Source organism: Crocodylus siamensis, chromosome 4 (assembly GCF_052110815.1).
Source record: "Crocodylus siamensis isolate JL-2025a chromosome 4, ASM5211081v1, whole genome shotgun sequence".
In the NCBI taxonomy this organism is placed as follows: Eukaryota; Metazoa; Chordata; order Crocodylia; family Crocodylidae; genus Crocodylus; species Crocodylus siamensis.
The window spans coordinates 64803112-64823621 of NC_143398.1; the positions used below are offsets into that span (position 1 = coordinate 64803112).

Genomic DNA, 20510 nt, shown 5'->3' on the forward strand with positions numbered 1-20510 from the left:
GAGATACCAAAAGAAACACCTCTGACTGTTCTCTTTAAAAACTACTATTGGATCTATCATTCATGAATTGGGCTAGTCCCCTTTTTAACTTGGTGATACTATCTGCATCTGCAACTTCCTGTGGTATTGAGTTCTATTAAGTTAACTTGGGCTGCTTTAAGAAAGTACTTTCTTGTGTTAGTTTTAAATATGTCTCCTCCTAATTTCAGTGGACATGTACATAAACATCTTGGTCACTGAGCTAAGTTCCTGAATATTTCACGCAAGCAAGTAAATCAGTAAATTGTTGCAGGGCTAGAATTTTTAAAAAAATAAGAGGTGAGGGGTAAAGTCCCTAAAATATTATGTACTGGTTGTTGGCTACACAGCTTTTATAATACAAAAAACACTTTTTTTTCTTGTTCTGTGTTTAAGGAAAAAAATGAAGAAGGTTTGGGATAAAGCAGTTGACTTCCTTGCTACAAATGAATCTAGAGTTCGCACAGAGACGCGAAGAATAGGTGGTGCTGATTTCTCTGTCTGGAGATGGATACAGCCGTCTGCAGCATGTGACAAAATTTTAGTTATACCATCCAAAGTATGGCAAGGCCAAGGTATAATAATTTAGTTAAATTTTGTAAATTTAACTTGTTTTAAATTCTTCCATTAAGATTAACTCTTGCATCTCTTAAAGGAGGCTTGTCTGTTTTGAAAACAAAATTATTTGGTGTCTGACATAATTTAGATGAAGTTCTCCAATAAACTTGAAGCAGAACAAGAACACAATCAAAAACTACAGTTGTCTACCCTGACCAACCCATGTTTCTTTGTAATTTAGTCCCTTCTCTCTTGCAAAGGATTTATGATACAGGCTTTGACTGACCAAAACTCCGAATTGTCTTGTGATATAAGAAACTGGCACAAGTTATTTTGTAGTAAATTTTGGGATTGATGGAAGTGAACATTGTGGATGAGAACTCAATTGGCAATCATTTCTACTTTGAGTCCTCTAATTTTTCAGAAGTCCATCTTTAGTGTGTTCTTTTGGCTTGGTATTTTGTTGTTAACTTTTGATTTTAGCCATATCAGTGCACCATCCCAGTTTATGGATTAATTTCCTTTGGCTATCAGAATCCTGATTAGTTTAAGCTCATCTTCTCTGATCTCAGTTAAATTTGGATATTATTTCATTTATTTTTTTATTACCCTGTAACACTTATGTAGTAGCTTATAGCTTGAATTATTTTAATGACATTGTTAGAATGTTGATTATACCTGGCAGAGCACCTAACACAGGATTTTGACCGATTTTTTTTTTTTTTTTTGAGATTCCCATTTACCATTGTTGTATGCCCTTTCAAAATATGCTGTAAGGCTTTTTGGAAGTATGCATTGATAGTAACTGTCTAGCATTCATTTGCTAATTACAGTTAAACTCCGTTAGAAATCACAGTTTTGTGTCTAATTATCCTACCAAGTGAAATTATAAACATTGTCAGTGGGACCATACTTGTGAGGCACTGATAAGAACCACTCTGGGGAGGAATATGCACCCCATCTGCCCCAGTTCTCTCTCCTAAACCAGTCAAAACAGTAAGAACCCTGAGGGAAGGAGAGAAGAATAAATGCACAAAGTCTGTTGAGGGACAGCATATACACTGTGAAGTAACCTCTTTGAAGGCTTCTGTATGTTTTTTATTAGAGAGTTACAGCAGTCTCCCTCAGCTTCATAGAACTTGAATTAGGTACAGTAGAACCCTGATCATTCATATCCAGGTGATTCACAACCTCTTTAACTTGCAGTCAGTTGCTGAATGAAGGCTGCTTGCTGTAGCTTTACTCCAGACTAAATAAGCCCAGTTCCATCACCCTCTTCTCGTAAGTCATGTTCTCCAGCCTTTTAACCATTTTTTTTTGCCCGCTGTTGGAGTCTCTTCAATTTGTCCATGAACTTTCTGTAGTGGAGGCCCAAAACTGGACACAGGACTTCAGATGTGGCCTCGGCAGTGCTGAATAGAGGGGAATAATCGCTTGCCTCAATCTGCTGGCAACGCTCCTACCTCTCGCCTTTTTCATTTCTAGGTTTATGGTGAGGCTGATGACACTACACCAACCTCTCTGAGCTGGTTAAAGTGTAAAGGCAATTTCGTAGCTTTGTAAAGTGTTAGTGTCCCCCTGCTTCCCGACCCTGGCTTACTGTTATAATTTAGGATATTATCTTAAGCCAGAAACTGGAGACTTAGCAGTGATCCAGGCATAGAATAATACAATAATAGAAAATTAGAGTTGGAAGGGACCTTGGGAGATCATCTAGTGATCCAGACTGGGATGATGGTTTAGTAAGATTACATGAGAAATGCCTCAAGTTGGATATATGGGGAAATCTGACATTAGGTCCTATATTAGACTGCCAGGTTACCTTTTCATTTGCTAGTTTAGTAATGAGTACATCTTTAATTTTAATACAAAATTTATTGGACTGTACTGATTTATAAACTAGTGTTGCTTCTATTCAGTTGCATCCAATGAATGTTCATCTTAGTATCTATTTTCAAGCATACACATTTGCTGCAAGTGTTTCTGTTCATTAGTATGAACACAGCTAGAATCATAATTCTAATAGTTTCTAATGTGGAACAGTTAAGATGTGCTATAGGTAAACCTATCCTTTATTTTTCAGTATTCTCACCCCCCCCAATCTCCTTTTTGTTTAAATTTTATTGTAGGGTTTTAAGCAAACCATTGAGCCTAGCCCAATAATGGCTCTGTTTTGAGCCTTCAGTTACTGCAAAAAGTATTAATGGGAGGTGAAATCTTGTATTCAGGTAGTATCAGGAACTGTCTGTTCCAGATTCTCAGTAGATTTGGGTACATAATGAAGTGGCATAAATAAAAGCTCACCATAAAATTACATCTCCATATACTTTTCAGATAGTTGTTGTTTAAATAGAACAGCTAGAATAATAGAAAATTAGGGTTGGAAGGGACCTCAGGAGATCATCTAGGCCAACCCCCTGCTCAAAGCAGGACCATCTGCAACTAAATCACCCCAGTCAAGGCTTTGTCTAGCCAGGTCTTAAAAACTTCCAAGGATGGAGATTCCACAACCTGTCTGAGTAATGTGTTCCAATGCTTTATTACCCTCCTAGTGAGAGTTTTTCGTAATGTCTCATTTAAACTTCCCTTGCTGCAACTTGAGACCATTGCTCCTTGTTCTGTCATCTGCCACCCCTGAGAACAGTTTACTTCCATCCTCTTTGTAACTGCTCCTCAGGTAATTGAAAGCTGCTATTAAATCTCCTCTCTGTCTTCTCCAGACTAAATAAGCCCAGTTTCCTCAGCCTCTCCTCTAGAAGTCATGTGGCCCAGCCCCGTCACCATTTTTGTTGTCCTCTGCTGGATTCTCGTCAGTTTGTGTACATCCTTTCTGTAGTGGGGGGCCCAGAACTGGACACAGTACTCCAGGTGTGGCCTGGCCAGTTTTATATATTCATACCCAGTGCACTTAGATGAGTTATCAAGAACTTCCATTTCTGTGTTCACTGGTACTGTAGGTGGTGCAGGTATCTTCTGTCTTAATTAAGGATTCACATTTTGGAAATGTAGAATCTGTTTTTTATTTGCTTGTTGGCCTAAGTATCAAAAACACTAATTCTTACATATGAAAATTATGAATCTGGGATATAGAAGTATTGGAGTTAGTATGCTCTGTTTAAGTCTGTATAGGAAGCTTGTAACTAATTGAAACTTATTTTTCTTTTGTATATGGAAGGAGAGGTTTGTGTTAATAAAACAAAATAGCAAAAGGGAATAATAACGCACAAAGCTTGAGGTACTTGTAAATTTTGCTATACTGTATTATATTTACCACTTTGCTATTATTTCTTTGTAGCATTTCATTTAGATAGAAGAAATTCACCACCAAACAGTTTGACGCCATGTTTAAAGATTCGCAATATGTTTGACCCAGTCATGTAAGTAAATATATTTTGTTTATATTTCAAGCAATAGTTTCAGTGCTTGCTGAAGTGTTCTGTCTCTCTCTTTAAAAACCCTTTTGAAGACGCCAAACCCCACTGCTGCCATCAGATAAACAATATTGTGAATGCACAAAAGATGATCATGGGCAGCAGCAGGTGTGCTTTACTGAACTGATCACAAATCGTTCCGTCTCCTGTCCCATAGCCTGTGTATGATAGATGTTGGGCTATAATGAAACTTGCACAAACTATATTTAAAGTCATTGAACAAGAAATATTACATACTTGTTTTGTTGCAAGTGAAAACCACCCAGAAGTAAAGTTTGTAATGACACCTCTGTAGAATCAGAAGATTGGAAGATAGCTTGGATGACTTCTCCAGACTAAATTTCCTGTTTCTCTTCATCTTTCTTCATATGGCTTGCATTCCAGCCCCTTTATCTTTGTCACTCATCCCTGGATCCTCTCCAGTTTTACTTTGTCTTTCTTAAAATGTAGCAGCCAGAACTGCACACAGCACTCTACCCGAGGCTTAACCAGTACCTAATAGAGGACACTTGCTTTGCATGGTTTTGGTGTATTCAGTTCCCACTGGTGCCCAACTATACTTCTGAAATATGCAATAACATTAATCTTAGCCACTTCTCTCTTCCCCACTCCTGTAATAAAGCAAAACATATATAGTATTTAACTTCCCTTCCAATTGGCTCTCCTTTCCAGTAGATATATGGTCTTATGTTCTTGGTGCTTGATTGAGTACAGCATTAAGGAAAGAAAAAAAGAATCCCTAAAACAAATCCCAAGCTAAACGAATGATTTAAAATTAAAACAAAGCCCTATGCTACATCTACTTGTTCATGGTTAGAGGGACTTTCTCATAGTGGTATTGAAGAAAATCAGTTCTGTTCTATTGCTTGCTAACACTTTTTAATCTAATTTGATTAAAAAATGCCACTCTAGAAAGCCTCTGTGGATGGAAAAGTATATTTGAGTTTGGTAGTTTTTTGTGTTGTTGCTGTTTTTAAACAAAGATTTCAAAAAGTGCAGTGCATTCCATTTAAGTGTATAGGCTTGGAACTGAAACAAGGCTATGTACTTATCTGTACTTAATTAATCAATGTTTATGGTATCCATTTTGGTATTAGTAGCTCCAAACAGACTAGCTCCTATCACTTTCATGGCTTCTAGTAATAGTTTTAGGACTGCTCTTAGAAGCCTTGAAAATGACAGGAGATAGCTGCCTGGAAACAAACAAATTATGTCATTTTCAAGGTTTCCAAAAGCAGCTGCTTTCCCTTCAGTTCAGTTGCCAATTATTATGCACATAAATGGAGTACACAGCAGACAATTGGGCTGCAGGATGCTGTGCCCTTAACTGATACGAAGGTAACCAGTGTTTGTTGGCCACAAGGAACATGACCAGTATACTAATTTTTGTAACTGCTGTTTGACAAAGCTGAGAACAAGCAGATATACTGGAGTCATCTGACTGCAAACCCAGGGTGCATAATTTGGTGCATATAAAATCATCTGGGGCTAAAACATATATGTAAAACTTGTTTAGGCCCACCTGATTGCCAAGAAAAACTTAATAGTCTTCTAAGGAACTGTTTTCAAGTACTGGTTTAGATTCCTCAGGTTTGCCTTTTTGGTGGTATAGATTCTACCTTCTACAGGAAAAAGCATATCCTTTTGAAGCTTTTTTTTTTTTTTTTTTTTAAAGGTTGCATTTTTTATGATTAACTGAAATGAAAGTCGTCCTGGTGTATTAAGTACTGATGTACATCCCTCAACATCAAATTCCTGATCAGGTTTTGGAGATAGTCGATTAGGACTTCACTTGTTAAATATTTCTTTTAAATTTAGAAAAATAACACTTTGAAGATACTTCTGTACTGCAGCTAGCAAGGAAGATTTGATTTTTAACAATTTCCTGATATATAAATTTTCAAGGGAACCACATACGAGAAAACAAATTATAAAACTGGGTTAAATCAATAAATTAAAGGGGACATCCAAAGGTTCTAACATTGTTGTTTTTTTTAAGCATTCCTTTCTCATTAAGAAAGTAGTATACAGATTTAAAAGTTGTATTTTAATGAAGTCTTCCTTTAATTGCTCTATTTAGGGAAATAGGAGATCACTGGCATTTAGCAATTCAAGAAGCAATCCTGGAAAAATGCAGTGATAATGATGGAATTGTTCATATTGCTGTGGACAAAAATTCACGCGAGGTAAATGCTTTTCCAGTAGTTTCTTTCCATATTTATTTTGCATTCTTGGACTCAAACGAACCCTATTTTTTTCACCACAGGGTTGTGTATATGTCAAGTGTCTATCTCCAGAATATGCTGGAAAAGCTTTTAAGGCATTACATGGCTCTTGGTTTGATGGTAAGAGGTTTGCTTTTTATAAAGAACTGGGGAAGAATACAGCTCTCATTTTGACTAGCATTGTTGGCTGAATTTTAATTAAAATACCAAGCTATAACAAAGTAGGTTTTGATTACTTTTTTACTGTATCAGCGCATTGAAATGTTTGTGCATTGTGTATTTAACTACAGGAAAGCTGGTAACAGTAAAGTATCTACGACTAGATCGATATCATCATCGCTTTCCCCAGGCTCTTACTTGCAACACTCCGTTGAAGCCATCAAACAAACACATGAACTCTATGTCACATCTTCGTCTTCGGACAGGCACAACTAACTCTCAGGGAAGTTCCTGAGAAGACTTTCTACAACTCTTAGGACTGTTACTTGCAGCAGGAAAATTCCTGTTTGGCTGCCGTCTTCCTTTTTTAGTGCTTTTTGTATGTAATAATTTCATTGATCAAATAAAAGTCTGAATGTTCCAGAAATCTTGTTTCCAAAGGGACTTAGCAATGAGGCAGTAATACTGAGCTGACAAAACAGTTGCTTCAGGAAGTTTTTGGAATTGAAGTAAACCAGTGCATTTACAATTTGCATGAGGAACACTGAATTTATTAAATATTTTCAGATATGGTGACTGTATTTTTGCACCAAGAAGTGTTTTGATAGAATCCAAAAGCATGGAGAAGAGAAGACTTCCTGTGTTTCCATAGTTTCCTGTGAAATGATCTTGTGGGTATTTTGTAACAAACCACCTGCAGTTCCTGATGACAAATACTTAAAAAAACAAAAAACAAAATTGTTAATTTTTCAGTCTAATCTTAGTTTCTGTTGCTGTAAAACATTCATTTGCTGCAGTTGGGGTATGGGAAAATTTAATTTGGCTTCAGTGGTTGCATATAAGTGTGAGCGGAAAAAGAAATTGAATGCAGATGTACTGGTTTTTGTACATAAATGTAAATGCTGGTGGTGGCAAAAGTGGTCTTGTTCTGTGAGGATGTCTGCATTTTAAAGCAGTGAATAAGCTTCCTATTTTATTCATAACCTAATGTTTTATATGTGTTTGGTTGTACTATCCCATAAAGGTCAAACAGCCAAACCTTTAAAGTATTGGATACAAGTTAAATATCTTTTATAGGTTTTATATTAAAATATTTGACTATGATTTTGTGTGAAAGTCTGATACCAGTTGTAATGAGTTCAAATTTACATGAGCAATAAAGAAGCAATTGGCAGATACTGGAAAAATGTTTTGTGAAAAGCTGTATTTATTATAAATACCAGGACTGTGACAAAGTACCGTTGGGATTAAGTAACTTTCCCAATATAATTTAAATTTTTAATTAACCAGTCAATTGTTAAAAAGGGCACACATTTTTACAACAATTTTGGTTAATAAAAGCTAGATATATAGCCAAGCATACAAGCGATGATAACTCTTGTGTTTCAGTATTATAAATTTATCTATTATCATTTATGTACTTTTCAGCTACAATTTTGTAGTTACTAAGTTTAGTTGCAAATCTAAGTCTATTGGGTACATGAATCCCCTATTTAGATGAGATGATAATTTTATTTAATTATCCAGCTGAATACTGCATAGGCGGAGAGACTGGGAGTTGCACCAGTTCAGATAAATTTATTAGAAACTCACTAATTTTTTTGTAGATATGTTGGATTTGTAGCATGGACTTGCACAAATATGCACGTTTTTCTTACGGTTAAGTAAACATGATGCACACTATTCCGCAACAGAAAATCCTACTGTGCCTTACCTTTGTGCTTTTGTGGGCACCATGTTTATTATCAGAGGGTTTGTTACCTGAAAAATTTTAAAATTCTCAGTTTTGTCTCAGATGCTAATGAATGAGTATATATAATATATATAATCAGCCATGCAAAATTCTGCTCACCAAGGACAAGTACATATTTTTGATGGGTGAGTAGATTTTGTGTTAGGTCTGGTAGATTTTCATGAATTTTACTATATACATATATGTATAATATACATGTATATGTATTATATATGTATATAAACTGATTTTGCTGTAATTGATGTGCTTCGTAGTGATTTGTTGACCTGCTATTTAGTGACCCCATCTTGTGACCTGTTGCAAGAGTGAATGTAAAAGTAGTTGTGGCATTTTAAAAGGTTGTCTTTTGATGCAGATGAATCTTTTTTGCTTCTAAAATATATTTCTTGTAAACACTGTACATTTTATTATTGTAATATGTACTATTATGCAGCTTCTTTTACCTAAAACTGTTAAGTTGACTAATCCCTCACTGCAAGACAGATGGGAATGTGTGTAATATCTGGACATTCTGAGAAAGATCAGATGTTTGATGTAATTTGTCACCTGTCCTGTAAGAGAAACTACAAAACAAACAAAACAAACCTAAACTAATTAAAGGTTTATTAGGGGTTTTTATATACGTCTGAACTTTTAGATCTCAAAAGTCTGTTTTGGTTTGAATGCTTCCTTCTTCCCTGACCCCAGAAGAAAAGCTTTATTATGGCCACCTAATGGTTTAACAAACTAAGTTTATGAAGCACTTGAGTCTAGATCATAGTGCTAGTCTTCAGTTACATAAAAAAATGTATTAAATCAAATTTGGTAGGCCACTAAAGTGTAGAGTATTCAACAGTGTAGATAGTAAGGGTGTTCCAGTTAGTACCTGGCGGGGGGTTGGGGTGTTGATTGATTGTTTTTAAATCTGCTTTCTTTAAAGCTGGCTTGACCTCTGTAACACAGATCTATGAATCCAGCCCACTTCTTTTTTTGTTGTGTATTAGTGCTATAGGGCCTGTACTAGATCATAGTCTTTGATACCAGTCAAATGAATCCATGGTATCCCTTGGTAGAACATTTAAGTGATTATTGTAATTGTTAAACTTGCATCTCATCTCTAGTTTGCATTAGTTCAGTTTCTTTTGGATTGTGTTTTTCCTAGCTTAAAGAGTTGTCTGCTATCAAATCATTTTTCTGTGCAGGTATTTGTAGACAGTGACCAGTTCATCTCTGAGGCCGCATACAGGTGTGTTGTGTTACCTTTTCTACCAGGAGAATCACGATTTCCCTCAGTAGAAATGAGAAGTGTAAAAGCATTCATTCAGTTTCTTGCTGGGGAGACCTACTAACCTGGAAGATCTTCCTTGTTCAGAGAGTTTCTCTCTCAAGAATGTTGGGGTCTGGTCCAGGAGGGGAGCGAAGAACCAGGCCAGTGTTCCTTGCACTTTCCCAGATTGAGGGCTGCCCAGCTGGGGGGAATGGGCTGTTGGCATTGCCCTGTTGCTTCAGTGTCCTCCAGAAAGTCCCTGCCTGCTCCCTCAACTGGGATCCCCAGTCCAAGGAACTTGGGGTGGGGGTTGCTGTGCAATTCAGTCTTCTTGACTCGTGACCTTTATCTCACTGTTTAAACTAAAGCAGAGGTGTCAAATACCTGAACCATGAGATGAATCCAGCCTGCAGAGGTGAGTTGTCTGGGCCCCTGGGGCTTCTTGCATGTGGGACCTCTGCTGACTGGAGCTTCTGTTTCACCATGGCTTCAGAACCCATGGAGAGAGAACCATCCCTCCTTCCCTCCCACTGGGGTTTTACTCTTCTCTAGTGACTAAGGCCAGTCATGGGGGGAAAAGGGAGGGGGAAAGCAGAGTTATTAAATCCCTGGGTTCTGGTGCTGCACTGAGATTGGTCCTGGTACCCTTAGGGATTAACATAACTTGTTTGGACCCATGAACATCATTCTGAGATTTTATTTTTATACCTGTTGGGCATAGATTATAGTAGCCTTCCCTTCAGGCATACTAAAATATTGCAAGAGTGTCTTTATTAAAGTACTAATAATTTCCTTCCTGCAGTAATTTTATTTTCTACACCTGATGATATAGTGGAAGGCACATGTGTACACAGCTAGGGGCAGGAGAAAGCCATAGCTATATCAGACACTTGTTTAAACACTCCCCCCCCCCCTTTTTTTAACAAAAAAAATATGAATGGAGCTTCATTGTAAGCATAGATTTCTTTAGAAAAGTCTTAAATCCTCTGCTTGTTTCCAGAATTGTGACTGACTTGCAAGTTTGTTTTTAGAAGAATTTAACCAATCTATTTAAGTGCATAGCAGGAATTATTGCCCTCATTGCCAATATTGGGAAGCAAGAAGCTAAAGTCTTTGTGCATCTTACTGCTATTTTGTCTATTTTGTATGCAACTTGAAACATCAGTCCTGAACCCTTCTTCTTTCACTACTATTATTTTATTTTGTTGCCATGTGTGATGAAAGAATTTGACCTCACACTTTTGCCACTGAGAGAAAATTTGTGAATGTCTGTCTCTTCTGGTCAGAAATGCAAGTCTGGAGCTAACCATCTTGGTGGGCTGCTATCATTAATTTATTCAAGTTGGTTTAGGCATATTTAAACCACTTGGCACTATAGTGTGTAAATGATGTACATATTTTTTTTCCTATTTCTCTTTAAAGATACTGGTATTGTGTTAGCCCCTACGGTGCTTGCTCAAGTCCCTCTCTCCTACTCAACCCCCTGCAGATTTTCTAAGCTACAGGGAGGGGAGCCCAAGCCATTACAGCTCCTTTTTCCTTTTGTTTTTTTCCAGTTTATTGTGAATGTGTCTTAGTAGAGGCTACTTATTTTAAGTACAGGTGCTGCCCATTCTCTAGCTGCCTGCTGTCATACCCTGCCTTTCCTCCTGTCATAGCATACCAGAGCAGGCAGGCTGCAAGGGCCAGCGGAGTCAGGTCGCCCACCCCGAGCCCGCCCCTCGGCTCCGGGCAACCCGTCGCCGGAACGCTCCGGCAGCTCGCACCTGGCCCGGCCCAGGCCCCCAGCGCGGGGCGGGGCCGCCCGAGCTGCGCGTGTCTCTGCCTCCTGCCGGTGAGTGCGGGGCCGGGGCCGGCTGCTCCCTATGCTGCTGAGGGTGGGCTCAGCCCTGCCCGGTGGCGTTTCGCCCCGGTTGCGCGGAGCCCTGTGCCGGGCGCACCCCCCCCCCCCCGGCTGCGGGGGCGGCTCCGCTCAGCTCCCCGCTCCATGCTCATATTTGGCCGCGGCGGCGGTGCCCAGACATTTCCCGGCATCCTCCCGGGCCGGCCGGGCAGGGCCCTGCGCCGCGCTCCCGGGCCGGGTAGTGCTGGCGGCCCCGGAGCCTCCCTATGCGTTTCGGCATCGGCCTCTTGCTGGCGGCCGCCGCCGCTGCTGCTGCAGGTATGGCCGGGGGGACCCGTCCCCCGCCCCGCCCGCCCCGTCCCTCACTCAGTGTCAGGGGCCGGGGGGAGCCCGGTTGGCCCCGGGGTGCGCGCTTGGCCAGGCCCCGGCCGGCCGCGGAGCTGGACCCCTGGGGGTCTCGGCTAGTCCCTCAGCTCTGCCTGCCGGCATCCTCGGGGCCTGCTACACCCCGCCGCCGGCCCCCGCCCCAGCCCCTCTCCAGGGGTCGTATTGCACTTCGGGGGGAGGGGGAGCTACAAAAAAAAAAAAGACTGCCCCTCACGATGCCCTAATGAAGTTAGACCTTCCCCCTCCCCCCTTTATGATTTTCAAATCTCATAGGGTGGTTCTTGTCTCTTATGGGCTCCCCAAACTCCCCCATAATTTGCACCCTGCTTTTCTCTGTCAGCTGCCCCTAGGCAGGGAGGTTGTGGCCCAGCTTCAGTGCCAGCGAGCAGGTTGTGAGGGGCATGATGGGTTTTGGCTGCCTCGCAGCAGTTTTTAGTTGGTGGTGGTGAGGAGGGAGGTCGGGGAAACCTACCCCAAGCACCAGCTTTGTCGAGTGAGTTGGTCCACGCCTGCTTCGGGGCTGGACTCTCTTGGTTGATGATTTCGGGACAGTGCTTTGACTCGAGATGGGTCTTCAGGACTGTGCTGTAGTTCTTGGATGGGGTTCCCCCGTGGCTGGTTAGGAAGGAGCATGGCACTAAGCGTTTTGTACTGAGCTGCTTACTAATAACACAGATAACAACACATATCCTGCCTTCTCCCTCCCTGACTCAGCTGTTACAGCTGCCCTCAAGACGGGAGCCTCCAGCCAGCTTTCGTTCTTCCATCTGTCCATGGGGTAGTTCTGAAACCATCGGTGGTTTGAGATGTTTTACAGCATCGCAGAACTTGTAGGAGGAAATTTATTTTGAAGTTGGGTTTGGCTTAGGTTCAGGTTTTGAATTCAGGTTCTCTAAAAAGTGAAGTAGTGACTTCAGGCTAACAAATTCTGTATAAATTACTTTAGCAACGCCTCAAAGAAAAAGGTGGTGGCAAGCTCAAAAAAAACCAAAACAAAACAAATGGGATGAATCACGGAGAACCACAGAATCAGAGAGAAGTAGGGCTGGAAGGGACCTCCAGAGGTGTTATCTCCTGAGGCAGGACCAGCCCTAACCAAACCATCCCATACAACCATAATCAGAACTCTGCATAAGACTGTCCTAACAACGCAGACCAAAAACCCTAACCTGCCACAAGTAAAGCAGCGAAACCAGGGCAGCCAACATCCTGCTTCTATGAAACCTCAATGTATGCTCGAGGCCTCAAGATGAGTTCAGTGCTTTGCTATAGTTATAGATTATATTTTAAAAAAACTCTGTGCTTATATGTTATAGGTAATAGATGATAGATCAATAGTGTGCTAATGCAGTTTTGCAAAGGACAAATAATACATATAGCAGGTTAAGAGGTGAAATGATGAATTCTGGCTTTTTAGGTTTAAGTTAAGGTTCTAGTCAACATTTATTCTTTGTAAGTGTCAGTCTAAAGATGGCAGCACAACTTCAGAGGAAGGATTATCGTGTATTGTAAATAGCATCTCAGTCAAATTAAGCTTAGATGTGTGTCTGTATATCACTATTTTTAAAACCTTCTGAGCGACCTGTGCCCATACTTGAGAACTGTTTAAGCCATGTGTCACATGTGCCAAGCTGTGCCAGTTCTTTCCCACTTAAACTTCCCTTCTCTTCATGATCAAGGTGGCTCTAAAAGTACACTGTTTTGAAAGATACCAGAATGCAATCTACACTATGCAGATGGTTTGCTTTTCTGATATGATGCTTTGTTTATGGCATGCAGTCCATAAATGGTAGTTATAATCCAACTGCAGTGTGCCTTAAGGCCAATTGCTTTGCTTTTAGTGTTTAATGGTAAAAATGTTTCTCGTTTTTATTTGCATCTTTGCTGACTTGTTTCCAGGGCTTGCAGCCTCATTTTACGGATGATTTCTAATGTGATTTTTCACTGATGCATGCCATAGTTCTGTCATGGTGCTTGGGTTGCTTCACTGCCAAGTTTTTGCTAGTAGTTGTGCCCTTTGAGATTTGATTCCAGGCATAATTACTGTGTGGCTTTTAATCCTAATCAGGCATTTGTTCCTAGCTTTTAGAATCCTGTGCAATTTTAGAGACTTCTCATTTTAGAAAAATAGTATTATTCCAGTCTATTTAGAGAATTAAATATAGTGAATGGATAGTCACTTACTAAAAAACCCAAGAAAAGTATTTATTTGTACCGCAAAAATCTTGGTTACAGAAAAAGAAGAGGAAGAAAAAGAAGAGAGAATCATTGCTTCTTTTAGATTAGAAATCTGTTTTAGGTGAAGCCTGAGAGTGATTACACTCCAGAGCAACATTTTAACATATACACAGTGCATAGTGCCTGTGTTGCCACTGCATGAATGGCTCAAGTTTTGACAGCACTGACTTTGACAGAACTCAAATTCAGTGACCAACCAAATGACCGGCCACTGCATTTAAGACAGATATTTTTGTGTATGGATAGGGATTAGGTTAGGCCAACACTTGAGCTAGAGGTAAAGCTAATGCTGTAGTGAAGACAAGGGGTTCTGCAAATTCATAGTCTATATAAGGGTTTGTTGACACTTCAAAGTTATTGTGGAATAAGAGAGAAACTGCAGTAGCTGTCCCTGAATAACTCCATCTGTGGACACTTATTCTAGAAGAAAAGTGTTTATTCCAGAATGAGTGCCTTTTCCTGGTTTAAGATGTGGACAGATGAAATAATTATATATAATATACGATTTAAATAGGGTGGGGAAGGAGGAGAAATTTATTGTCTGTCAACTGATTTGTGTCTGCCAGCAGTGGCAACTTGAATGGCACATATCGCTGAATGTAACAACTGCTAAATTACTGCAGTTTAGCTTCCAGTTGCTGTTTGATAAGCCAGTCATATGAAACAGTTAAAGTGGATCTGGTCACTGCATTCCTGTCCTTCACTCTTAACTTGGCATTATTTTTTAATCTGTCCTATCCTGTGTCCACATAGGGAATTATTCAAGGTTAATGCTGGGTACAGAAACTGTAAGATTGAAAAAGGATGTTAAAAATGCATATACTTTTTTAGGTATCCTTTGTTAAAAAGATGCATTCATTGTTACTCCTTTATTTTAATAAATGAAAAAGTAATATCCTCCTTCACTGGATTATGTAACTGTGTAGGAGATGAGGGAAGAGTGTCTATTATAGCTCAGCATTGATATTCTTCACACAAGATACTTACTGATGGATTTTAGAGAAAGTCCTCTTCTTTATCTGAAAATGTTGGTAGCCTCATGTTAAGGATGAAAGATTTTTCCGTTGTAAGAAGGTAGTAACCGGAGCCAAGAAAGGATGAAAATAGGATGTAGGAATCATGGGGTAGCTACATTTATGATGTAGTAATTTTCTGTTTTAATGTGCCTATTGACTTCAGCTTTGTTTTTGTTGATTAATGATAGGAATGTTTGAATGCCATAAGAAATCTTGGAATTGTTAAAAGGAATTGTACAATTAAATACAATTAAATTGTAAAAAGCTTCTTTATTCAAGACATGAAAAACTGAAAGCTTAGTATTTGGGAATATACAAGAACTACTTAAATTAGCAGGGTGCCAGTGTGGTTTCCCTGCTCATGGAGACTTACCTCCTAGTATAACAGTTTTGTAATATGATAAATAACACAGTTCATCATTATTTATACTTGATGGTGGTAAATGAACTTGCCAGTAAGTTCAGCTTTCGACTGTAGTAAAGATGAGGTCTGAGACATTGCTACTGTGCAGTTACCCAAATGCATATCCCCTTTCCATGCCGCCAGAACTTCTGTATTACTGATTTCTTTGTAAACTTTGTAGCAGTTTAGCCAGACGGATTTATGATGCTAATGCATTGTATTGTTGGAAAGTGTCATTTCATCTAGTAAATGTAAGAGTAACCTCTTCGGGGGATCTCAGTTTACTGTTTTGCCAAGCCGGGAAAATGCTAAATACGCATTCTACAGGTAATAACTAGAGCCAAGAAGTAAGACTAGAATTGATGGATATTTGACAGCTAAATGCCATCAATTTCACTTAGATTTCACACTGAAATTTTATTTTTGCCTTCAGTTTAAAGGGGAAATTTTAATGCAAAAAAACTTAGAGATTTCTTGAAATGATGTGTGCAGGCATGTTTAAAAAAACCACCCATTTCATGTATTCAGTCTGGGTGAACATTTCTTATGCATTTTGAGAATTCCCCTTCAGGCCAGTGCCAGAGTGAAGCATGCAATCTATATTGCTCCTCCAGGATAAAATCAAGGGGAGTCTAGCGTGGGGTTATAAGGTTGTTGTAGGTATGAGAGTTGTAAATTACATTGAAGATTTTTCCATTGTAGGACATAAATTTCAGTATTTTCCATGCTGTAATAGGATTGGAGCATTGGTGTAATGTTGATGGTTAGGAAAGTCTAGGCAGTTTCACCATTTTTTTTCCCCCAGCAGCTATTCAGGGAGAGTGAAATTTGCCTATCTGGAGGTCACATTTATACAGGACATGTATGTTGTCTCTGCCTATTTTATAGAGTGAAAACACGCTCCTCTTGTATGTGTGCCAAATGTCAAAAAATGTAAACAAGCTGATGTTAAAGCAGCACTGGGCACATGCCAGTATACACACCCAGAAACGAGCTGGAGAGCGTCACTAAGCACGTGCCAAAGAGGACCTATGTTACATTTTTTTCAGAAATTGGCATAGACTGAGTGAGCACTAGCAGGCAGGCTGTGTTTTTTGTAGAACCCAGCAAGGTTGGAGATAATGTAAACATTTCCACAGATGACTCCTTTTGTTCCTGCAGGTGGAAGTGACAGGGCTTTTATTAGTTTTATCTTGCTGGTATTGACAAGAGCCATGGTATGAACTGGGCAAAGGGAAGAGGTAAGAAAAGAGGAGACATATTTTGCATGTAACTGGGTGTATGTGTTTGGGGACACAGGTAAATTAAGGTGAGTCAAGTAAAGATACAACGTTAAGGTGCCTAAATTAAAGCACTTTAACCCCCCCTCCCCTCCGTATGTGGAGGATCCCTTTTTATCTGACAGCAATGAGACAAAGTTTAGCATTGATATGCTTTTTCTAATTCCTTTGCACACATACTAAGTGCGTTTACTGTGGGAGCCACAACTTCTACATTTCTCTAATTTTATGGGATTAAAATCCCAATGGTATATTAATATGTTATATATACATTAGTAGCAGTGGTAAGAGATTCACTACTATAATAATACATTTTTAAAATCTTTGTTTTCCAAGGAAATCTCTCTGCCATGTGTTAAATAATTTTTATGTGTTTCTGCTTTTACTCAGAGACAGAAACAGGTTAAGTGATTTGCTTGATTACACTGAGTTAGCAGTTTATTCTGGAATAGAGCATTAGACTCTTCAGGCTTCTTGTCTTTCACTGTACATATAATTCCAAGATACAAATTGTTAACAGCTTTGCTATTTAATTTCTGTAGTGTAGACCATTTGGGGGAGGGTTTGGGGTAAAGACAATCACAAGATTACCTTCTTACACTGGAACCAGTCAGAGATTAACCTAATTACCTCCTTGCATGGGGAGAAGGAACCAGTGCTTATCTTCTTGCACCCCATGGCACCTTCAGAAGGAGCTAACAGCACCCGTGGCACCCTTTTTGAGAACCAGTGGTTTAATTTGTTCATGTAAGTTTCCAATAATGAGGATTCCACAAACTGTCTAGGTCAGGGAGTGTCACAGGGATACTTGAGAAGGCCCTAGGGACTACGCATGCGGCGGGAATGGAGTGTTGCCATGCACCATCCTGCACTACTGTGCAGGCACCACCCACCTGGCTGGATGCGGGGGGCGGAGGAAACTTGCACACGGCATTTGCTGCTACTCTGCATTTGGCCACACGCCACCCCCACTCCTGCGCTGCATCTGGCCACATGCCCCTCTTCTGCCCCTTCCCCCCAGCATCCAGCTGCCGGGGTACACTGCTCCACGTACAGCCGCTGGGGGTACACTGATCCAAAAAGGTTGAAAACCCCTGCTCTAGGTAATCTGTTCCAGATCTTAACTATCCTTATAGTCAAAAGCTTTTCTTAATATGAAGACTGAATTTCACTTGCTGCAAAATGAGGCCAGTTATTTCTTGCCCTTTCCCCTGGATGTAGAGAACAGTTGATCCATCTCCCTTTTCATAGCAAGCTTTTTGAAGATTTATTGGCTTCTTCCTCCCTCATCTCTTCTCTAGACTAAACAAACTAATTCTTTTAACTTTCTCTGTAAGTCTTTAGCCATGTTTGTCTGTTTTCTCTGGACTCTATCCAATTTGTCTACATCTTTCTTGAAGTGTGGTATCCAAAGTGGACCAAAAAATTCCAGCTGAGACATTACCAGTATCTAGTTAAGCAGAATAATTTTCTCCCTCACTTTACATATGATATTCTTGTAATAGGTGATACTGTTGCAAAATGGGATTAGGCTACTATCACATCAGCTTCTTCAATTGGTATTTTATACGTAACCTGCAGATTATTTTCTGCACTACTGCTGCCTTGCCACTTTTTTATTTGCACATATTTTTTCCCTTCCAAAGTATAGTGCTTTGTACTTACCTTTTATTGACTTTCACTGTACTGATTTCAGCGAAGTATCCAAGACAAACTTGAATTTTGTTTCTGTCCTTTGCTTTGTAAACCTCTCATCTGGGCAACATCCCCATATTTTATGAATATACCATATATTCCATTTTTTCCAAGTCATTGATGAAAAAGTTGAATAATACTGGACCAATGATTACACTTCTGCACTAGTGTGTCCTATGTTGGACTTGAAGTATTGATAACAATCCTTTTAATGTGGCTTTTCAACCAGATGTGTACTCACCAAATAGTAATTTTATCTGGAACATACTTTTCTGTTTAGCTTCTGAAAATATAATATCGGACTTTGCCAAAAAGCCTTACAATAATCTATTTGTCGCTTCCCTCCGTCACCCATCCATCCATGAAGCCATTTACTCTTTTGAAACATGAAAGTGGTTTGGTTTAACATGATTTGTTTTTGACAGATGCTTATAGCAATGATTAAAACAAAAATAATATTAAACAGAATTTTGCATGGTATTGAAGTTGGGCTGAGTGGTCAAAAATTACTTTCATCATTTCTTTTTCCTTCCTTTTTTAAGCTAAGTTCATGTTTTCTCCAGGCCTTTGTGACCTCATTCTTTGTCACCAGCCCTGACATAGTGGGGATCACAGAAACGTGGTGGGACTCATCGCATGACTGGGCGGTGAGTGTCAAGGGCTATAGGCTATACAGGAGGGACAGGATAGGAAGGAAAGGTGGAGGAGTAGCACTCTACATCAAGGAGGAATATACTTCCTCGTTAATTAGCAAGGGGGTGGAGGGGGGGCACTCTGAGGTGCTCTGGGTTAGAGTAAAAGGCAGTCCAGGGGATAGAGACTTAACGGTGGGAGTCTACTATAGACCTCCCAACCAGGGAGAAGAGCTCGACCAGGAATTCTTAGGTCAGCTTGCAGAGGCAGTGAGGGCTAAGGATGTGGTCATCATGGGGGACCTGAACTTCCCAGACATCTGCTGGGAAGAGCAGTCAGCCAAGTCTGATCGCTCACGTCGGTTCTTAGCCAGAGTGCAGGACCTCCATCTAACCCAGGAGGTGCACAGTCCCACCAGGGGAGACGCCTTGTTGGACCTGGTGCTGGCCACGGGTGATGACCTGGTGAGGGGGCTGCGGGTGATGGGCCACCTGGGAGACAGTGATCATCGCTTGCTGGAATTCACCATCCAGCGTAAGGTGGCAAAGGGCCACCTAGACTTTAGGAGAGCTCACTTCAACAAGCTAAGGAGGATCGTTGGGGAAGCGCTGAGGACCCAGAGGGGAAGGGAACCAGATGTCGAAGGTGAGTGGTTGCTCCTTAAGGAGACGATCCTCCATGCCCAAAGGGAGGTAATCCCAACAAGGGTCAAAGGGAGCAGGAGGGCACATAAACCCCCATGGCTCACTAGGAGCATCCGGGAATGTCTCCTTGCTAAAAGGGAGGCATACACCCAATGGAGGGATGGGGTCATCACCAAGAAGGACTATGTTATAGTCGCCCGAGGATGTAGGGGGGCAGTCAGGAAGGCCAAGGCAGAGATGGAGATAGGACTAGCTTCCCGGATTAAGGACAATAAGAAGTCCTTCTTCAAATACATAGGGGGTAAAAAGAGGGTCCCGGGTAATGTGGGGCCCCTGCAGGACACGATGGGCAACTTAGTCGTCACGCCAGATGACAAAGCTAACGTATTTAACGATTTCTTTGCCTCTGTCTTCCTAAGCAGGGACCAGTTCAGCCACCTCCCTGCTGGGCCCCCCTTGGGCCCCGGGAGAGACACGCCTGGGCCAGGGGTTAGCGAGGAGTTAGTTAGGGTACTTCTGGAGAGGCTGGACGTGTTCAAGTCTGCTGGTCCGGACGATCTTCACCCTAGGGTTCTACAGGAACTGGCCGAGGTCATTGCGGGACCCCTGGCGCGGCTCTATGAGCACTCGTGGTGCTCTGGTGAGGTGCCGGAGGACTGGAAGAGGGCCAATGTGGTCCCTATCTTCAAAAAGGGAAAAAAAGAGGACCTGGGAAATTACAGGCCAGTTAGTCTTACCTCAATCCCGGGTAAGCTCTTTGAAAAAATTATCCTGGCACACATCCAGGAGGGCCTTGCGGGGGAATGCATGCTCAGGGGCAACCAACATGGGTTCATCAGTGGCAGGTCTTGTCAGACCAACCTGGTGGCCTTTTACGATCAGGTCACCAAATCATTAGACGCAGGGGTTGCTGTGGATGTAGTCTTTCTGGACTTCCGGAAGGCTTTCGACACTGTCTCTCACCCTGTCCTCATCAAAAAG

General features: G+C 40.8%; 2 protein-coding genes across 3 annotated transcripts in view; both read left to right on the top strand.

The window, feature by feature from the left end:
• The window catches only part of LEMD3 (LEM domain containing 3), a 69579-nt gene extending 60805 nt beyond the window's left edge, over positions 1 to 8774 (top strand). Inside the window, exons 9-13 of the mRNA XM_090042452.1 lie at positions 415 to 593; positions 3872 to 3953; positions 6088 to 6193; positions 6274 to 6352; positions 6523 to 8774. Coding sequence (XP_089898578.1) covers positions 415 to 593; positions 3872 to 3953; positions 6088 to 6193; positions 6274 to 6352; positions 6523 to 6686 — 610 coding nt within the window. The 3' untranslated portion in view covers positions 6687 to 8774. The remainder of the gene's footprint in view (positions 1 to 414; positions 594 to 3871; positions 3954 to 6087; positions 6194 to 6273; positions 6353 to 6522) is intronic.
• A 2460-nt stretch (positions 8775 to 11234) lies between these two features.
• The window catches only part of MSRB3 (methionine sulfoxide reductase B3), a 128718-nt gene continuing 119442 nt past the window's right edge, over positions 11235 to 20510 (top strand). For both annotated transcript variants that reach the window (XM_090042454.1, XM_090042453.1), the window contains exon 1: positions 11235 to 11551. In XM_090042454.1, coding sequence (XP_089898580.1) covers positions 11378 to 11551 — 174 coding nt within the window. In that variant the 5' untranslated portion in view covers positions 11235 to 11377. The remainder of the gene's footprint in view (positions 11552 to 20510) is intronic.